The sequence below is a fragment of the Octopus sinensis genome, linkage group LG4, assembly GCF_006345805.1.
Source record: "Octopus sinensis linkage group LG4, ASM634580v1, whole genome shotgun sequence".
Taxonomy (NCBI): domain Eukaryota; kingdom Metazoa; phylum Mollusca; class Cephalopoda; order Octopoda; family Octopodidae; genus Octopus; species Octopus sinensis.
In genome coordinates this window covers 133,328,607-133,344,955 of record NC_043000.1, presented here as the reverse complement: position 1 = coordinate 133,344,955, position 16,349 = coordinate 133,328,607, and the positions used below count along the sequence as shown (strand labels likewise).

The following is a 16,349-nucleotide window of genomic DNA, read 5'->3' as shown; positions in this document are numbered from 1 at the left end:
GCGGAATTTGAACTCAGAACGTAACGACAGACGAGATACCGCTCAGCATTTCGCCCGGCGCGCTAACGTTTCTGCCAGCTCACCGCCTTCAAAGAATACATAGTATAAGAAACACATTATGGTAGATATTTATGTACCATCATTCATATACATGAGGCCTGTAAATTTAGAGGAGGGCATTGTCCATTATATCGACTTCAGTGACAGACTGGTACTTTTTTCATTGACTCCAGAATAATGAAAACCGAAGTTGATCTCAGCGCGATTTGAACTCGGAGCGTAAAGGGACGTAACTAAACATCACAGTCGCAAAACATTTTATCCAATGTTCTACAATTCTACATCACCACCGCCTCTAACACTTCAGCCAATCTACCGCCATTAGTATCTATAATCGTTACTAAGTAAATACAATGTAAAATATTACGTCAAGCGGAAAGTAAACAAGACCAAATGTTGCATAGAGGATGCAAGGGAGATAATTAGATCTATCAGTTAATATAGAAACAAATGTTCTATTTTCCATTGGTCGGAGCAGAAATTCTACTTTTTACACTTAAAGATAACAGCAAGCAAGAAGAAACAAAGTACTAACTTTGAGAAAATATGAGACTGTTAAATTTTTCACGGTAAGTTGCATTACAATTATAGGAAGTGTTCACTTAAAATTTTATATATATATATATATATATATAGGCGCAGGTTAGCTTGCTTACCAACAACATGGTTCCGGGTTCGTTCCCTCTGCGTGGCACCTTGGGCAAGTGTCTTCTACTATAGCTTCGGGCCGACTAAAGCCTTGTGAGTGGATTTGGTAGACGGAAACTGAAAGAAGCCCGTCGTATATATGTATGTGTGTGTTTATATTTGTGTGTCTGTGTTTGTCCCCCCCCCAACATCGCTTGACAACCGATGTTTGTGTGTTTACGTCCCCGTAACTTAGCGGTTCGGTAAAAGCGACCGATAGAATAAGTATTAGGCTTACGAAGAATAAGTCCTGGGGTCGATTTGCTCGACTAAAGTCGGTGCTCCATCATGGCCGCAGTCAAATGACTGCAACAAGTAAAAGAGAATATAATTTTCTTTAAATAACAGAAATATTTTTTTAATTTGAATTATAACACTAGTTATAATTTTTTCTCCTTTTTTCCGCTTTTTTTTCTTTTCCTTTTTTGTGGAAACATGAAAGGGGAATCATGACTATTCTTTAGGTTTTGTATTTTAGTGTGATCTTGCATAGATGCTTTTTATGTGTCAACTCTGTAATTCACGAGAATGAAAAGTGAACCAATCCTTAAAAGATTTCGAAGATAGAAAAACGAGAATTAGACAACTAAAGGCGTCACATATGACTAGTTTTATTACACATATAACACGTATGTATATAATATATCTATATTATATACATACGTGTTATATGTGTAATAAAACTAGTTATATATGACGCCTTTAGTTGTCTAATTCTCGTTTTTCTATCTTCGAAATTTTTTAAGGATTAGTTCACTTTTCATTCTCGTAAATTACAAAGTTGACACATAAAAAGCATCTATTGGCGAATACCCAGCTTCCTAAGAGTACCTTTTTTGGGGTTTTGTTCTTACTACAAATCCTTTCTTTTTCATTCTCTTTGTGCAGCAAACTTAGGGATTATCTAAAACAGTGAAACCTCAAACTAAAAGGCTAGCTAGGGCGCAGGTATAGCCGTGGATGCGATCCTACGGCAAAGCGCTAATATGTAAAGGGAACTGCAAAAACCTGTCCTTTATGAAGCAGACACTAGCTTTCTAAGGCTCTGTCGAACAGACACACAAGCGCAATTATCTTTCGAATTTTCATAATAGTGTGCTTTGGTTGTGTCTGTTTCGGTTGCTCAATGTTGCACGGACTCATGTACACATACGTATTAATGTGACTATATTCTATTGCACTATCATTTCATATCTAACTTTCCGGCGACCAGCGAAAAACACGAATTTAATTGCACGGTTTTAGCAGATGACTTATAAACAAGTCACATGACTGTTTTGGGGGGACTGCCAGCCAATCAGCTTGCTTGCTTTTTGGCGCTTTCAGTAATTTGCTGAAGAAACTCTTGAACCAGTGGTACGTTTCAAAGGGAGCCCTTTTTGACATTTTTCTCTGAGGCTTGCTTTTCCTTGCTCCTTTCATGCAATGAAGACACTCTCTATTTCCCAATCTCCATCATCCTCACTGGCTCATCTTGTTATTGCCACCAGAGACTTGCAAAGAATACATAGACACTTTTCTCTCTATCTCTATTGCTTTGTCTGCTATCTCTAATGCTTTATCAGCTTCTAGACAGATTTCTTCTTTAGATATTGTACACTAAAAAATAAACAAAAGAAAAAATAAACATTCTTGTTTTGGTAAATACTTATGTGTCATTTCAGTTGTAATTGCATGGGAAAAAATTACTTTTTATTGTTGCAATTCATCTGCCACATTTTATATTGTTACTCTTTTACTTGTTTCAGTCATTTGGCTGTAGCCATGCTGGAGCACCGCCATTTAGTCGAGCAAATCGACCTCAGGACTTATTCTTTGTAAGCCTACTAGTTCTTATAGCGGTCTCTTTTGCTGAACTGCCAAGTTATGGGGATGTAAACACACCAGCATCGGTTGTCAAGCAATGTTGGGGGGACAAACACAGACACACAAACATATACACACATGCACATATATATATGTGTGTATATATATATATATATATATATATATATATATATATATAAAGGTAAAGTTTACAAAATAAACAAAAGACGAAGGCAGAAAAAAACAAGGAGAGAAAAAAAATGTGTGTAGTAGCTAACGATCTATCATATATATACATACATACATATATATATATATATATATATATATATATATATAAATTAATCAATATAGGGTAGCAAAAAATTCAGCAGAAATTATTTGCCACCAGCGGTCTAGTGGGATAAAGGAAATAGTCAAAGACTATTAATAAATTCAACAGCAAAATTAAGGAACGGCCATAATAGGCCGTTCAACCCACTAGAAATAGCAGCTAAGGCTTCAACCGCAAAAAAAAGTATTAAGAGTAAATGTTTTTAAAATTTTCTCCTTGTTATATATATATATATATATATATAATATATATATATATATACGATGGCCTTCTTTCAGTTTCTGTCTACCAAATCCACTCACAAGGCTTTGGTTGGCCCGAGGCTATAGTAGAAGACACTTGCCCAAGGTGACACGCAGTGGGACTGAACCCGGGATCATGTGGTTCGTAAGTAAGCTACTTACCACACAGCCACTCCTACGCCTATTGTTGTTCACTTTTATTGAGCAATTTTTGGATTATAGCAAATTTATAGATTTGCTGTAATCCAGAAATTTTTATTAATGTGATTAAATGTTTTGATTACCAAAATGTACTTCATTGCAATTATTTTAGGTTATTTTTATTGAACCTTCTTTTCTTGCTACGGATGCCTGTCAATTAGGTATACTTACAAAAATCTATAAAAGTGGTAATAGAAAGTAGAAAAAATGATGAACTGCAAACACATGTTACATCGCATTTTTGGGGGAGATCTATAGAAATTATATGCAAATAGAGTTGCAGCAAGGCTTCTGCATATTCTGTTGTTTCAATGAAGTTAGCCATAATATCTTAATACACAACATGTAATGTGGGCACTAACATGTTTGATTTTCTGAGAAAAGTTTCTAGAAATTACGGAGATGTACTTGCATAGCAAGTGACCTGTTCTGAAATCGTGTGCTGGAACGAAAACAATTGCAGCGTGGAAGGTGTTTATAAACCATTTAAAAAATGCACAAAAACCTCTAGATTCACTTCAACATTTAAATTTAAATGTTGAAGTGAATCTAACGGTTTTTGTGTGTTTCATAATAACTTATAACCACCTTCCACGCTGCAATTGGTTTCTAGAAATATTATGTCACTTACTGAAAGCGAGTCAAATAAACTCATTTGCATGGACATAACAGATGTCTTTCTAAATAGACCATGATGATGTAAGTATTATTGTTTTAGATGTTCAGCTGTGTGGAAAGCTACTTTCACAAACCCTTCTAATTAATCCATGAAGCAATCTTATGTGCACATGCACACACACACACACACACAGAACTGAATAAGAATAATTCTCTTCTTTCAGTTGTAACATGACTTCATATGCTATCTATATTTGGATCTTTATCCTGCTACTGAAGTGTGTCACTGCTGCCAAACAACCAAATATTATTATTATTGTAGCTGATGATTTGGTAAGTGAATTGTAAAATTTCTATTTTTATATTATTATATTATATTATTTTTGTATCATTTAAATTCATTTTCCTTCCTCTGTTCTCAGATCAAAGAATCTTGGGCATCAAGCTGGTTTGGCATTGGGAAAACTAAAACTTTAATATCCCCATGATAAGAATGAGAAATTGGTTACAGTTATGGCTTGAAGTCAAAAGTTTATCTTGCAACCACATGGTTCCCGGTTCAATCTTAATGCACTGCACCTTCTGTAGGAGCCTCCAACCATAACCTTCGAGATTTAAAATAATAATAATAATAGTAATAATAATAATAATAATAATAATAATAATAATAGTAATAATAATAATAATGAAATTATTGTATACAGTGCTCAGGTGCACCACAACTTGTCAAAAGTGCATATAAAGCATATGCAGTAATGTACAAATGTCTGGAAAGTGAACAGTGTATGAGTCAGATACATGCTTGCGTGTGTATGGAGGGGAGAAAATCAGGTGTAGTGTTGGTGAATCTCAGGAAGCATGGAAGTTTTGAAGGATGCAGTGCTCCGACAACTAACAACTGATGCCGGCAGTTTGTTCCATGCTTCAGCAACACTTAGCATGAAAAAATGTTTCCGAAAGTCATGGGAGCTGTGCTGTTTTCTGACTTTGTACAGGCACTGTGCAGATACTTATATATAAGTGGCAGAGTGATTTGAGTGTTGCACTCTCAATCACTAGGTCATGGGTTCGATTTCCGGACAAAGTGGCATGTTGTCATCTTGAGCAAAATACTTCATTTCACATCACTTTGAAATCACTTTGACACCTGACATGTGGCACACCTGTGCACATGTATAGGAAGTGTAGATTTGGTGGAGGGAATGAATTTAATGTACAACACATGATTTGATTGCTATAAGCAAATCATTTGTGCAGGTCATTCAACAAAAACTCATACATCATTCATACATTGTCTTCAAAGGGAGAGTTCATGAGGGTTTCTTATACATGTTAGAATATGGTGTGTGTATATACACACACACACACACACACACACACATATATATATATACACACACACACAACTTGCTTACCAACCACATTAAGTTCCAGGTTCTGTCCCACTGCATGGCACCTTGGGCAAGTGTCTTCTACTATTGCCTTGGGCCAACCAAAGCCTTGTGAGTTGATTGGTAGATGGAAACTGAAGGAAGCACGTCGAAAATATATATATATATATATATATTTATATATATATATATATATATATATATATATATATATATATATATATATATATATATATATATATATATATAGATATATATATTTATATATATTATATATATATATATATTTATATATATTTATATATATATATATATCTCTTATTATAAAAGGCAGATTTTATCTGCCTTCCCTTTGTCAGTTATAGAAATCTACAATATAGGATTTCTTCAATTACAGTTTACCTAGCATTTTTAAGAGTAGAATGCATCGGGTCATGCCAGGTCCAGTTTTTAAAATTTAAACTCCAATTAAGCAAAATTTACAGAAAACTCACATTCTGGTGTGTATGTCAAATGCTTTTCTTAATGTGGTTTACACCACACGCACACGCACACACACAGTGTGCAACGAATAAAGTGAAAGTAATTCACTGTGTGTGTGTTGACAGGTAGACAATAGAATGCGATGGCGATGTAATATTTGTTTCTGTCTATCACGCTGATAGATACATGAGTAAAATGTATGGCAAGCTAAGAGATAAGAGTGAGTGAAAATGTTCTTGGAAGAGAGTAAATAGCGACAGAGTGATTTGAGGAAGACTAAACTGAAAGTATTTCTATAAAACGGATCACTCATGCTATCAACATAATTTCTCCCACTTTCTCTTTGCAAGTGTACCTTAAACCACTACTCAAAAAATAAAAAAACACAGCAAACAGAAACAAATAAATACATAACGATTTACTCCTCACACAATTTCTTCAATTAGAGTTTACCTAAGATTTTTCAAAGTACTCCATTCGGTCATGCCATAACAAATTTCTTTCAATTTCACCCCCAATTAAGACAAAATTCGAGAAAACTCAATATTTTAACATTTCACTCCGAAAGCATTGATGTACATGTGTGCGTGCGTGAGTGTGTGTGTGTGTGTGTTTGATGGGTTGTGTGACACAGAAAGTGTGGTGTGTAAGTGAAGTGCTTTTGTTAGTGTGTGTAAAGAGACAGAGAGAGTGAAAGACAGAAATAACTGAACTTTTTTTATTCACTTTTTGTAGTGAGTGACTGAGAGAGAAAAGAGAGAGAGAGGTTATGTATGTATATATGTATGTATGGCTTCAGTGACACACACACACAAAAACGCATACCTACGTACACCTAAAGCACGCACAAGCGGAGCGCGAACTTCAAAATTTTGGTAGTATTAATTTGCGAGCGTACTTCTAAGCGCGCGTAATTGAAAGTTTTCACTATGATATCATCACGTGCGAAAAAATTCGAAGGGTTTTGAACAATTGAGATACAGATGTCACACCTGTATTGAAACCATTGCTAAGCTGCCGTAATTGCTTAATTAAGACTTTGTTTAAATTGAAAGGGGCAAATATGTGACGAGGTTGAAAAAAAATACCCCAGAAAAAAAAATGTACTGCTGGTATTTATATAATTCACTACTATTTTGCTACAATGTCATGAAAAAGAAAAAATTTAGGTATGTACAACATATATTATACATTTTTTCTATTCATTCAACGAAAATAAAAAAATCGAATTCGCCACCCCCTTTTCCCCGTTCGCGTTTGTGTAAAAAAAATTATTATTTAAGTTTTAAAAATTATTTACTTTGTTCAAAAAATATTAATATTAATTAATTTTCAAGAATTATTTAATTTTATTCTGTAAAATAGTAATTAATTCATTTATCTGTAAATCTGCGAGGTTGTTACTCAGGCACCTAGAAATAGCAGCCAGATTTTTATATTCTAAATAATTTGCAATTTCAAAAAATATATTAATTTTGCGTTATTTAATTTGATAAATTCTACGGAATAATTTTGCGCGTTATATACGTTCGCGTTTCTGTAAAAAACAGTAATTATTTAAGGGCGATCGAGTATCGAGTACCTACGTCTGGCTCGCACGCACGAATCCACGTGTGCGCAACCGGGACCACTCTGCAATACAAGTACCCATATATACATCCATACATACATGTGTGTGTGTGTCTATGTATGTGTATTAATGTGTGTGTGTTATCTCTATATAAAGCTAAAGTTGTCTGTGTGCGCCACGTTTGGTAACCTTCAACTAACACTATCTCCTCCGAGACCCTGCGGCGCAAGTTGACCAAAATTGAGAGTATGATAGAAGAAGGGTTGCTCTTCCTTCCGTAGAACATAAAATTCAAATCGGACCATGTTAACACCAAAAATTATTTACATCAAAAAGATGCTTTTTTCTATGAAAATCCCTATTTTTTACGATTTTTTCACTGCTGTGTCGCCACTTTTCGGTGTATTTCGACCAGAAAAATGTTCACAAAATTTTTACTTTTCAAAATTACAATTCCAGCGGGTCGAAACAAACCCGAGCAACGCCGGGCGATACTGCTAGTATATATATATAATCATCATCATCGTTTAATGTCTGCTTTCCATGCTGGCATGAGTGTAATGTTTGTATGTCTGGCCCATTTAAAAGTATCCTTCAATCGTTGGGCAGTATGCTGTGCTTGTGAAGACCTGTTGATCCGAGTGAAATCATAGTCATGGTCAATGCTAGTGACACATAAAAAGCACTATTCGAGTGAACAATGCCAGTACCGCCTGACTGGCATCTGTGCCGGTGACACGTAAAAGGCACCATTTGAGTGTGGTTGATACCAGTGCTACCTGACTGGCTCCTGTGCTGTTGGCATGTAAAAAGCACCCACTACTCTTGGAGTGGTTGGCATTACTCAGAACATAAAGACAGACGAAATACTGCTAAGCACTTTGCCTGGCGTGCTAACGTTTCTGCCAGCTCATATGTTAACATGTTAGCTGTCATGGCTTGTTACTGGAACATACTGGTGATAATAATAATACTGTTTAATTACATGGAAATATAATCGTTTTTGAATTTTTACCATATTTCATAATTAAACTTTGATATTTATCTCTCATGTTATTTGAATATCCTCAAAATTATGTCAAAGATACAGAATAAAATATTTTCTCAAGTTATGAGAATGTAACCTCAGTGGTGAATATGGCAGTTGAGTGAAGTTTGTGATGAACTGCTCATTGTATTTGTGGCAGTTAATGTGTTAAAGGTAATACTAGTAAGAATTACGATATATTTATTTCTAAAATATTTATCAGTTATAACATTGAAACATGTAGTATGAATGTCATTAATTCAAATCTTTTTAATTTGTTGGGTTTTTTCAGGGTTGGGATGATGTGAGCTTTCATGGATCAAACCAAATACCGACAAAAAATATAGATTCTTTGGCTTCTGAAGGTATAATTTTGAATAATTACTATGTTTCACCAATCTGCACCCCAACACGAAGTGCTCTGATGACTGGACGGCATCCAATCCATACAGGTGATGTTTTTGATTAAATTTCAGTGTATTATTGGTTACTTTTTTAACTGAACACACGACAAGTGAATAGACAATTGCATGAACTCCAATGTATTTATTATTAATAGCTGTGTCTTGACACCAAAACTGAATCTCCAGAATTACTAGGTTGAGGAAAAAGTTTGTGCACTGTGTTAAAATAATGATTTTTTTTTATGCAAGAATTTATTCAAAAACAACAACTATTCTTCAAAACACAGCACACAAACTTTTACCTCAACCTAATATATTTTCCAAGCATTAATCTGTTAATTCTTCACTAGGCTTTCCTTTAGCTGCAGTTAAGCATTTGCAAAGTAAAAACACATATTTCTTTTATATCAGTATGCAAAGAAGACTCTGTCAATGAAAAGTGTCAAGTGTCCCAAGCTGACAAAACCAATATATTACTGGTACACATTTAATTAATGCTGAGGAAATGAAGAGCAAAGTAAGTTCAAAACAATAAGGAACCTTGATATAAGTTAAATTCAGCATCATAAATTTCAATTAATTCTTCTTCATCATCATCATTGTGATCATCATCTTCCGCATCATCATTTTTCCATATTTTCATGTGTCAGAAATATTGGGTATAATGGGGCACAGTTTTCTGTGGCCAGAGACCCTTCCTGTCACCAACACCTACTTGTTTCCAAGTGAAGTAACAACCTCCCAGTTTGTTAGCATACAACCAGCCTGGACTTAAACTAATGTGGAGAACTGGAAACGAATGATGCTGAAATGTGCTTTTTGTTTGGCACCTGTGCCAGTGGCATGTGTAAAAAGATTCGAGCGAGGTCATTGCCAGTACTGCCTGACTGGCCCCCATGCCAGTGACACATAAAAAGCACCCACTACACTCTCGGAGTGGTTGGCGCTAGGAAGGGCATCCAGCTGCAGAAACTCTGCCAGATCAAGATTGGAGCCTGGTGCAGCCATCTGGTTCGCCAGCCCTCAGTCAAAATCATTCAACCCATGCTAGCATGGAAAGCGGACGTTAAACGATGATAATGATGATGATGAAGATCATGAGAGCATATCAAAAAGGAGGACCAGGCTGCTGTGTGGACTGAAGACAAATGATACTGTTACTGAAGCCATTGATTATTAGTGACAAGAGAAATATGAAATTACTTACACTCATACATACATATACATGTACTACAGGCTTCTTTCAGTTTCCATCTTCCTAATTCACCCACAAGGCCTTGGTCAGCTCTGGGCTGTAGTGGAAGACACATGCCCAAGGTATCACATAGTGGGACTGAACTTAAAACAAAGTGGTTGGGAAGCAAACTTTTTAACTACACTGCCATGCTTGTGTCTAATTAAAAATAAATGTGCCCTTTTAAAGCCTAGCCAGGCTCATGGGCCCGGTTTCCCGGTTTCTATGGTGTATGTGTTCCCCAGCTGGACGGGATGCCAGTCCATCACAGCGTTACTCATTTTTGCCAGCTGAGTGGACTGGAGCAACGTGAAATGAAGTGTTTTGCTCAAGAACACAACGCATCACCCGGTCCAGGAATCGAAACCACAATCTTACGATCATGATGCTGACACCCTGACCACTAAGCCACGCGCCTCCACTATTTGTGTCTAATTAAGACTGATAAATCTAGAAGAGTGAATGGCTCTAACACTTAACATTTAAGGTGTACTGCTAATACACGTTTGCATTATTTTATATCTTAGGTTGGCAGAAAATCGTTATATCTTATTCATTCTCTGTCAATTATTTTTGCACTATTTATAAACGCTCAAACACATGACATTTATTCTATGAAGCAATCATGCATTCCTATTTTTATATGCATTGCAGAATACAGTAATTAGGGAAAAAGTTAAAGAGGACACAAATGAAATGAACAGAGGTGAAGGATGAGACAGAGTTAGTGAGGAAGTGGTAGCATGTTAAATATCATCATTATTGGGCATTTGTATTTTGATTGTTCAGAAATAACATACAATCAAACAAATTTTATTCTGATCCATTGAATATCTTCTACAATAGAAATGTTCTAGTTTTTACCTCTTCAAAATGATTTCTGCAGATGTTATTGACTTATCTATTTTTTTTTTGTCTATTTCTCTTTTTATGATATTTATGTTTCTTTATTTTTTATGAACTGTAAAAATGCTGTTTAGCCATTGCAAACAGACACATTTAGCAATCCCATAATTTCAGTTTTATAAAATACCATATTTTTTATTTGCTAAATGTAACAAAGTGTATTGCCAGCTGTTTTCATATGTTGTGTCTGTGTGTGTGTGTGTGTGTGTGTGCGCATGTGCATGTGTGTGTGTGTGTGTAGAGAGAGAGAGAGAGAGTTGATGGGTAAGTTGTTTTTTTAAAAAAAATGATAATAATGAAATTATTGTATACTGTGCTCAGGTGCACCACAACTTGTTAAATCTGGCTTATTCTGCTTTGGAATATGCACTATGTAATCTATTCAAATAATAATCAAAAATTTGAACACAAATTATGTTTAATAACTGGTTGGAAGTTGGACATACATGGATTTACATAGAATCTTTATATATAAAAGTAAGGTTGTGTGTCTGTCTCCTACGATTTAGATTCCTAACTACTCCCACATTTTGTGGTGCAGTTTAACCAAAACTGGGTATCTTATAGTCGTGATTCTTATCCAGCCCTTCTGGGTATTAGCGCGCGTCTACGATGAGTCTACGATTTAAAAAAAAATTTACCATAATTTTTTTCCACTTTAATGCATTTTTTCGCTATTATATAAGGGAAGTAACTCTCTAAAAATGTCTACGATGAGTCAACGATTTAAAAAAAATTTACCATCATTTTTTTTCATTTTTAATGCATTTTTTTGCTATTTTTTGGCTATAACTCTCTAAAATGCTTATATAGTTATTTCCCTTACAAACCCGAGCAACGCCGGGCGATACTGCTAGTTCTAAATAAAGCTTAAGTGTCTCATATGAAAGTAGCTAGGGTAAATCTCAGCTGTTTCCTCTTGAAGTACATTTTCTTATTCCATTATTACAATCCAATATGTAGTCTCAGTTGCTGCTGTATGTTAGTTCAAAATACATATTAAAATTGAGAATTATAGAAATATTATTTGCCGAGTTATTGCATAACAAAACAGGAGATTGGAAATTTTTTATATTTAATTACAATTATTTAATTTCTCTGTTTGAAGAATTTCTAATAACAAATTCCTTACATTGCTATCTAACATGTAAAACTATGGCTGTGTGGTAAGCAGCTTGCTTACCAACCACATGGTTCCGGGTTCAGTCCCACTGCGTGGCACCTTGGGCAAGTGTCTTCTACTATAGCCTCGGGCCAACCAAAGCCTTGTGAGTGGATTTGGTAGATGGAAACTGAAAGAAGCCCATCGTATATATGTATGTATATATATAAATGAGGGTGAAAAATTTGATATTAATTTAATAATTCCATCAATTTAACACCAAGTGACTTGGCACATAAAAACCAGGGATACAATACAAATTTATGCATAAATATTTCATTATTTTTCACTTGCCCCATGTTAAATGTTGTGTTATTTCTCCTTGGAAACAATTTTTTAGTGGCTATACCATAGTGGATCTATTTTTAGCACTAGAGTAGACCACATAGTGGTCACTCTCTCATATGTATGTATGTATATATATATATATATATATATATATATATATATATATATATATATATATGTGTGTGTGTGTGTGTGTGTGTGTGTGTGTGTGTGTGTGTGTGTTTGTGTGTCTGTCTTTGTCCCTCCCCCCCAACATCACTTGACAACCGATGCTTGTGTGTTTACGTCCCCGTAACTTAGCAGTTCAACAAAAGAGACTGATAGAATAAGTGCTAGGATTACAAAGAATAAGTCTTGGGGGTCGATTAGCTCGACTAAAGGCGGTGCTCCAGCATGGCCGCAGTCAAATGACTGAAACAAGTAAAAGAGTATCAGTTATAGCAGCATTTTAACATTCACTTTTGCTTGCTTGCAGATTTTCTACACCTGGATGCCCTTCCTATTACCAATCCTCACCTGTTTCCATGCAAACTATTATTTCCACATGGCCAGACACAGAAAATTGGAGACAAACAACCTTGCTTGTATGATGGTGTTGCATGTTTCCAATAATAATGTGATGTCTTGATGAGAATACATGCACACACACACATACACACTGGGCTTCTTTCAGTTTCTGTCTACCAAATCCACTCACGAGGTTTTAGTTGTCCCAGGGCTACAGTGGAAGACCCTTGCCCTGTGTCTTCTACTATACCTCTGCAATTGAGCACATTATGACTGACCCCAAGACCATATGGTTGGGAAGCAAGCTACTAACCATACAGCTACACCTGCAGGTATGCAGAGCTTGCTTCCCAAGTATGTGGCCTCAGGCTGACCAGAACCTTGTGAGTGGATTTTGTAGGCAAAACTGAAAGAAGTCTTTAGTATACAAGAAGCAAGCTCTGCATACCTGCAGATATGGCTGTGTGGTTAGTAGCTTGCTTCCCAACCACATATATATATATGTATGTATGTATGTATGTATGTATGTATGTATGTATGTATGTATGTATGTATGTAAATTTATTTGTATCTGTGAGTGTGTGTATGTTTGTGCATAATACCTTTGTCTCAATATCATGAGATGGTTGTAAACGAGCATCACCATCATACAAGCAGTGTTCTTCATTTCATTCTTCTGTGGAAAAGGAAACATGTAAGAGTTGGTGACAGGAATGACGTCTGGCCATAGACAATCTGTCTAACTTATGCAAATGTGGAAAAGTCATCATCGTTGTCGTCATTAACGTCCAGCTTTCCATGTTAGCATGGATGTGGGATAAAGTGCCGGGCCTCACTGAGGAGGTGACATGGGACTGGGACTTGTGGTGATTTGCTGTACTTGAGAAAACATACCTATTTCTTTACTACCCATAAAGGGCTAAACAAAGAGAGGACAAACAGATTAAGTCGATTACATCAACCCCAGTGTGTAACTGGTACTTAATTTATCAACCCCGAAAGGATCAAAGGCAAAGTTGACCTTGACGGAATTTGAACTCAGAACGTTACGGCAGACGAAATACGGCTACGCATTTCGCCCGGCGTGCTAACGTTTCTGCCAGCTCGCCACCTTTTGAGAAAACATACCAAGCTAAGTAAAATTGCGGTCATCCATACATACAGGCATATCCTTTATGCCATGCCCCCATTCCCCCTCCCAGCTGTGCGGTCTTTGTCTTGCAGGTGCTAGTGCCATATAAAATGCACTCAAGCCAGTGCTATGTAAAATGCACTTCATGCCAATTCCATGTAAATTGCATTCATGCCAGTGCTACATAAAATGCACTTGTGCCAGTCTTACTTAAACACTCATGCCAGTGGCATGTAAAAAGCAACCAGCACACTCCCGCCATAGAAATTATACCAAAACAGACAACTGGAGCCCCCGCCAGCTCCTCTCAAACCAGCCAACCCATGCCAGTATGGAAAACAAACATTAACAATGATGATGATGATTATATAATCAGGAAATTAAACAATGATGATAATAGATAATCAGGAAATTAAATAATCATGATGATATATAATCAAGATATATTTTCTCAAAATTATTTTGGAATATGACTAATTATATAATATCAGTATCAATTTGAGACAAAAAATGGAAATTTATGTCTATGATGTCTAATATAATTTTATATTCAAAATATTTGCCATTAACTCAAAATTTATTCATAGTTTGATATATGTCGTAAACTATGAATTAAATTGAAATGCCTTGCACTGTTGCATAATATATATTGTATACACAATACCATATTGATATATATGGTGTATAACTTGTTCTGTTATGCCAATTAACTGACCTGATTATTTAGTGACGACAGCAATAGTACTGTTCAAAAAAAATATTAAAACATGTCTGAGTAATTTGTGGTTGAATGTGGTGCTGTTGGCACTCCGTAGTATAATTGAGAGTTCATTTACCCACAAAGTGATAGATACATAGTTTGTATCGCATTAGTTGCCCTGTTTCTTTTCCATGTCAAACATAGATTGATGCTTACAATGTCTAAAATCACCTGTTGTTAAATATACAATTTTGTATTTTACACACACACAAACACATACACACACAAACACACACACACACACACACACAAACACACACATATATATACTTTTATCCTTTTACTTGTTTCAGTCATTTGACTGTGGCCATGCTGGAGCACCGTCTTTTAGTCGAAAATAATCAACCCTTGGGCTTGGTGCTATTCTGTTGGTCTCTTCTGCCAAACTGCTAAGTTATGGGGACATAAACATCAGTTGTCAAGTGATGGTGAGGGGGAGAAACACAAACACACACACATAAATATACAAGGTCTGATCAATAAGTATCCGGACTGGTGCTATAAAAACAAATCTACAGTATGTACCTATTTGGCATTCAATCTCCTTCAAAGTAGTCCCCTTTGGAAGCCATACACTTAATCCATTGCTGTTTCCATTGATGGAAACATTCCTGGAACTCGTTTTCTGGGATAATCAACAGCTGCCTCATTGCATTCACTTTGATTTCCTCAATGTCCTGAAATCTTCTTCCTTTCAAATAGGGTTTGATATTTGGAAAGGGAAAAAAGTCACAAGGATCTGGAGAATACAATGGCTGTCTGACCTGGGGAATGCTGTGTCTAGCCAAAAACTATTGCACAAGCTGCACTGAACTGGTGCATTGTCAGCTGAAAGCAGTTTTAGCACAAATTTGACACACATGCATCTCATACCCAAATCTTCAGTAATAATGGACTGAACTGAACCATAACTAATCTGCACATTCTCTGATGGATGGTGATTCAATGATTTCCCCTCACAGCTGCACACACATCTGTGATGTTTTTCTCAGTTCTGTTGGTTGCGAGTCTACCAGAACGTTTGTCACTGTCGACATTTGTTCAGCTCATACACTTTCTGCAACTTTGCATAAGTCTCTGAGCAAGTATCATCAAGCTTTTGGCAATATTTGATGCTGATTCATGGTCAATGCAATGATCACACGCTGCATACGTTCCTACCAAGCACTGTTGTAAACAGCAGAAGTGAGCTAGAATGTTAAAACTTAGTGCACATGCACAGCAGAGTTTAAGGTCAATCTGTGCCATGCAGCTTCACTCTGCGTGCTTTAGTTTTGTTACTATAGCAACAGTCCAGATACTTATTGATCAGACCACATGTATATACATATATACTCTTTACTCTTTACTCTTTTACTTGTTTCAGTCATTTGACTGTGGCCATGCTGGAGCACCGCCTTTAGTCGAGCAAATCGGCCCCGGGACTTATTCTTTGTAAGCCCAGTACTTATTCTATCGGTCTCTCTTGCCGAACCGCTAAGTGACGGGGACATAAACACACCAGCATCGGTTGTCAAGCAATGCTAAGGGGACAAAC

At 36.1% G+C, this 16,349-nt stretch overlaps 1 protein-coding gene across 2 annotated transcripts in view; it reads left to right on the top strand.

Annotated features, from left to right (window-relative positions):
• Positions 1-204: 204 nt before the first annotated feature.
• The window catches only part of LOC115210801 (arylsulfatase J), a 30,449-nt gene continuing 14,304 nt past the window's right edge, over positions 205-16,349 (top strand). The window contains exons 1-4 of one of the 2 annotated variants that reach the window (XM_036502506.1): positions 205-494; positions 525-629; positions 4,173-4,281; positions 8,712-8,871. In XM_036502506.1, coding sequence (XP_036358399.1) covers positions 607-629; positions 4,173-4,281; positions 8,712-8,871 — 292 coding nt within the window. In that variant the 5' untranslated portion in view covers positions 205-494; positions 525-606. Of the gene's footprint in view, positions 630-4,172; positions 4,282-8,711; positions 8,872-16,349 lie in introns of both variants that reach the window. The other variant, XM_029779542.2, reaches the window with a different exon arrangement.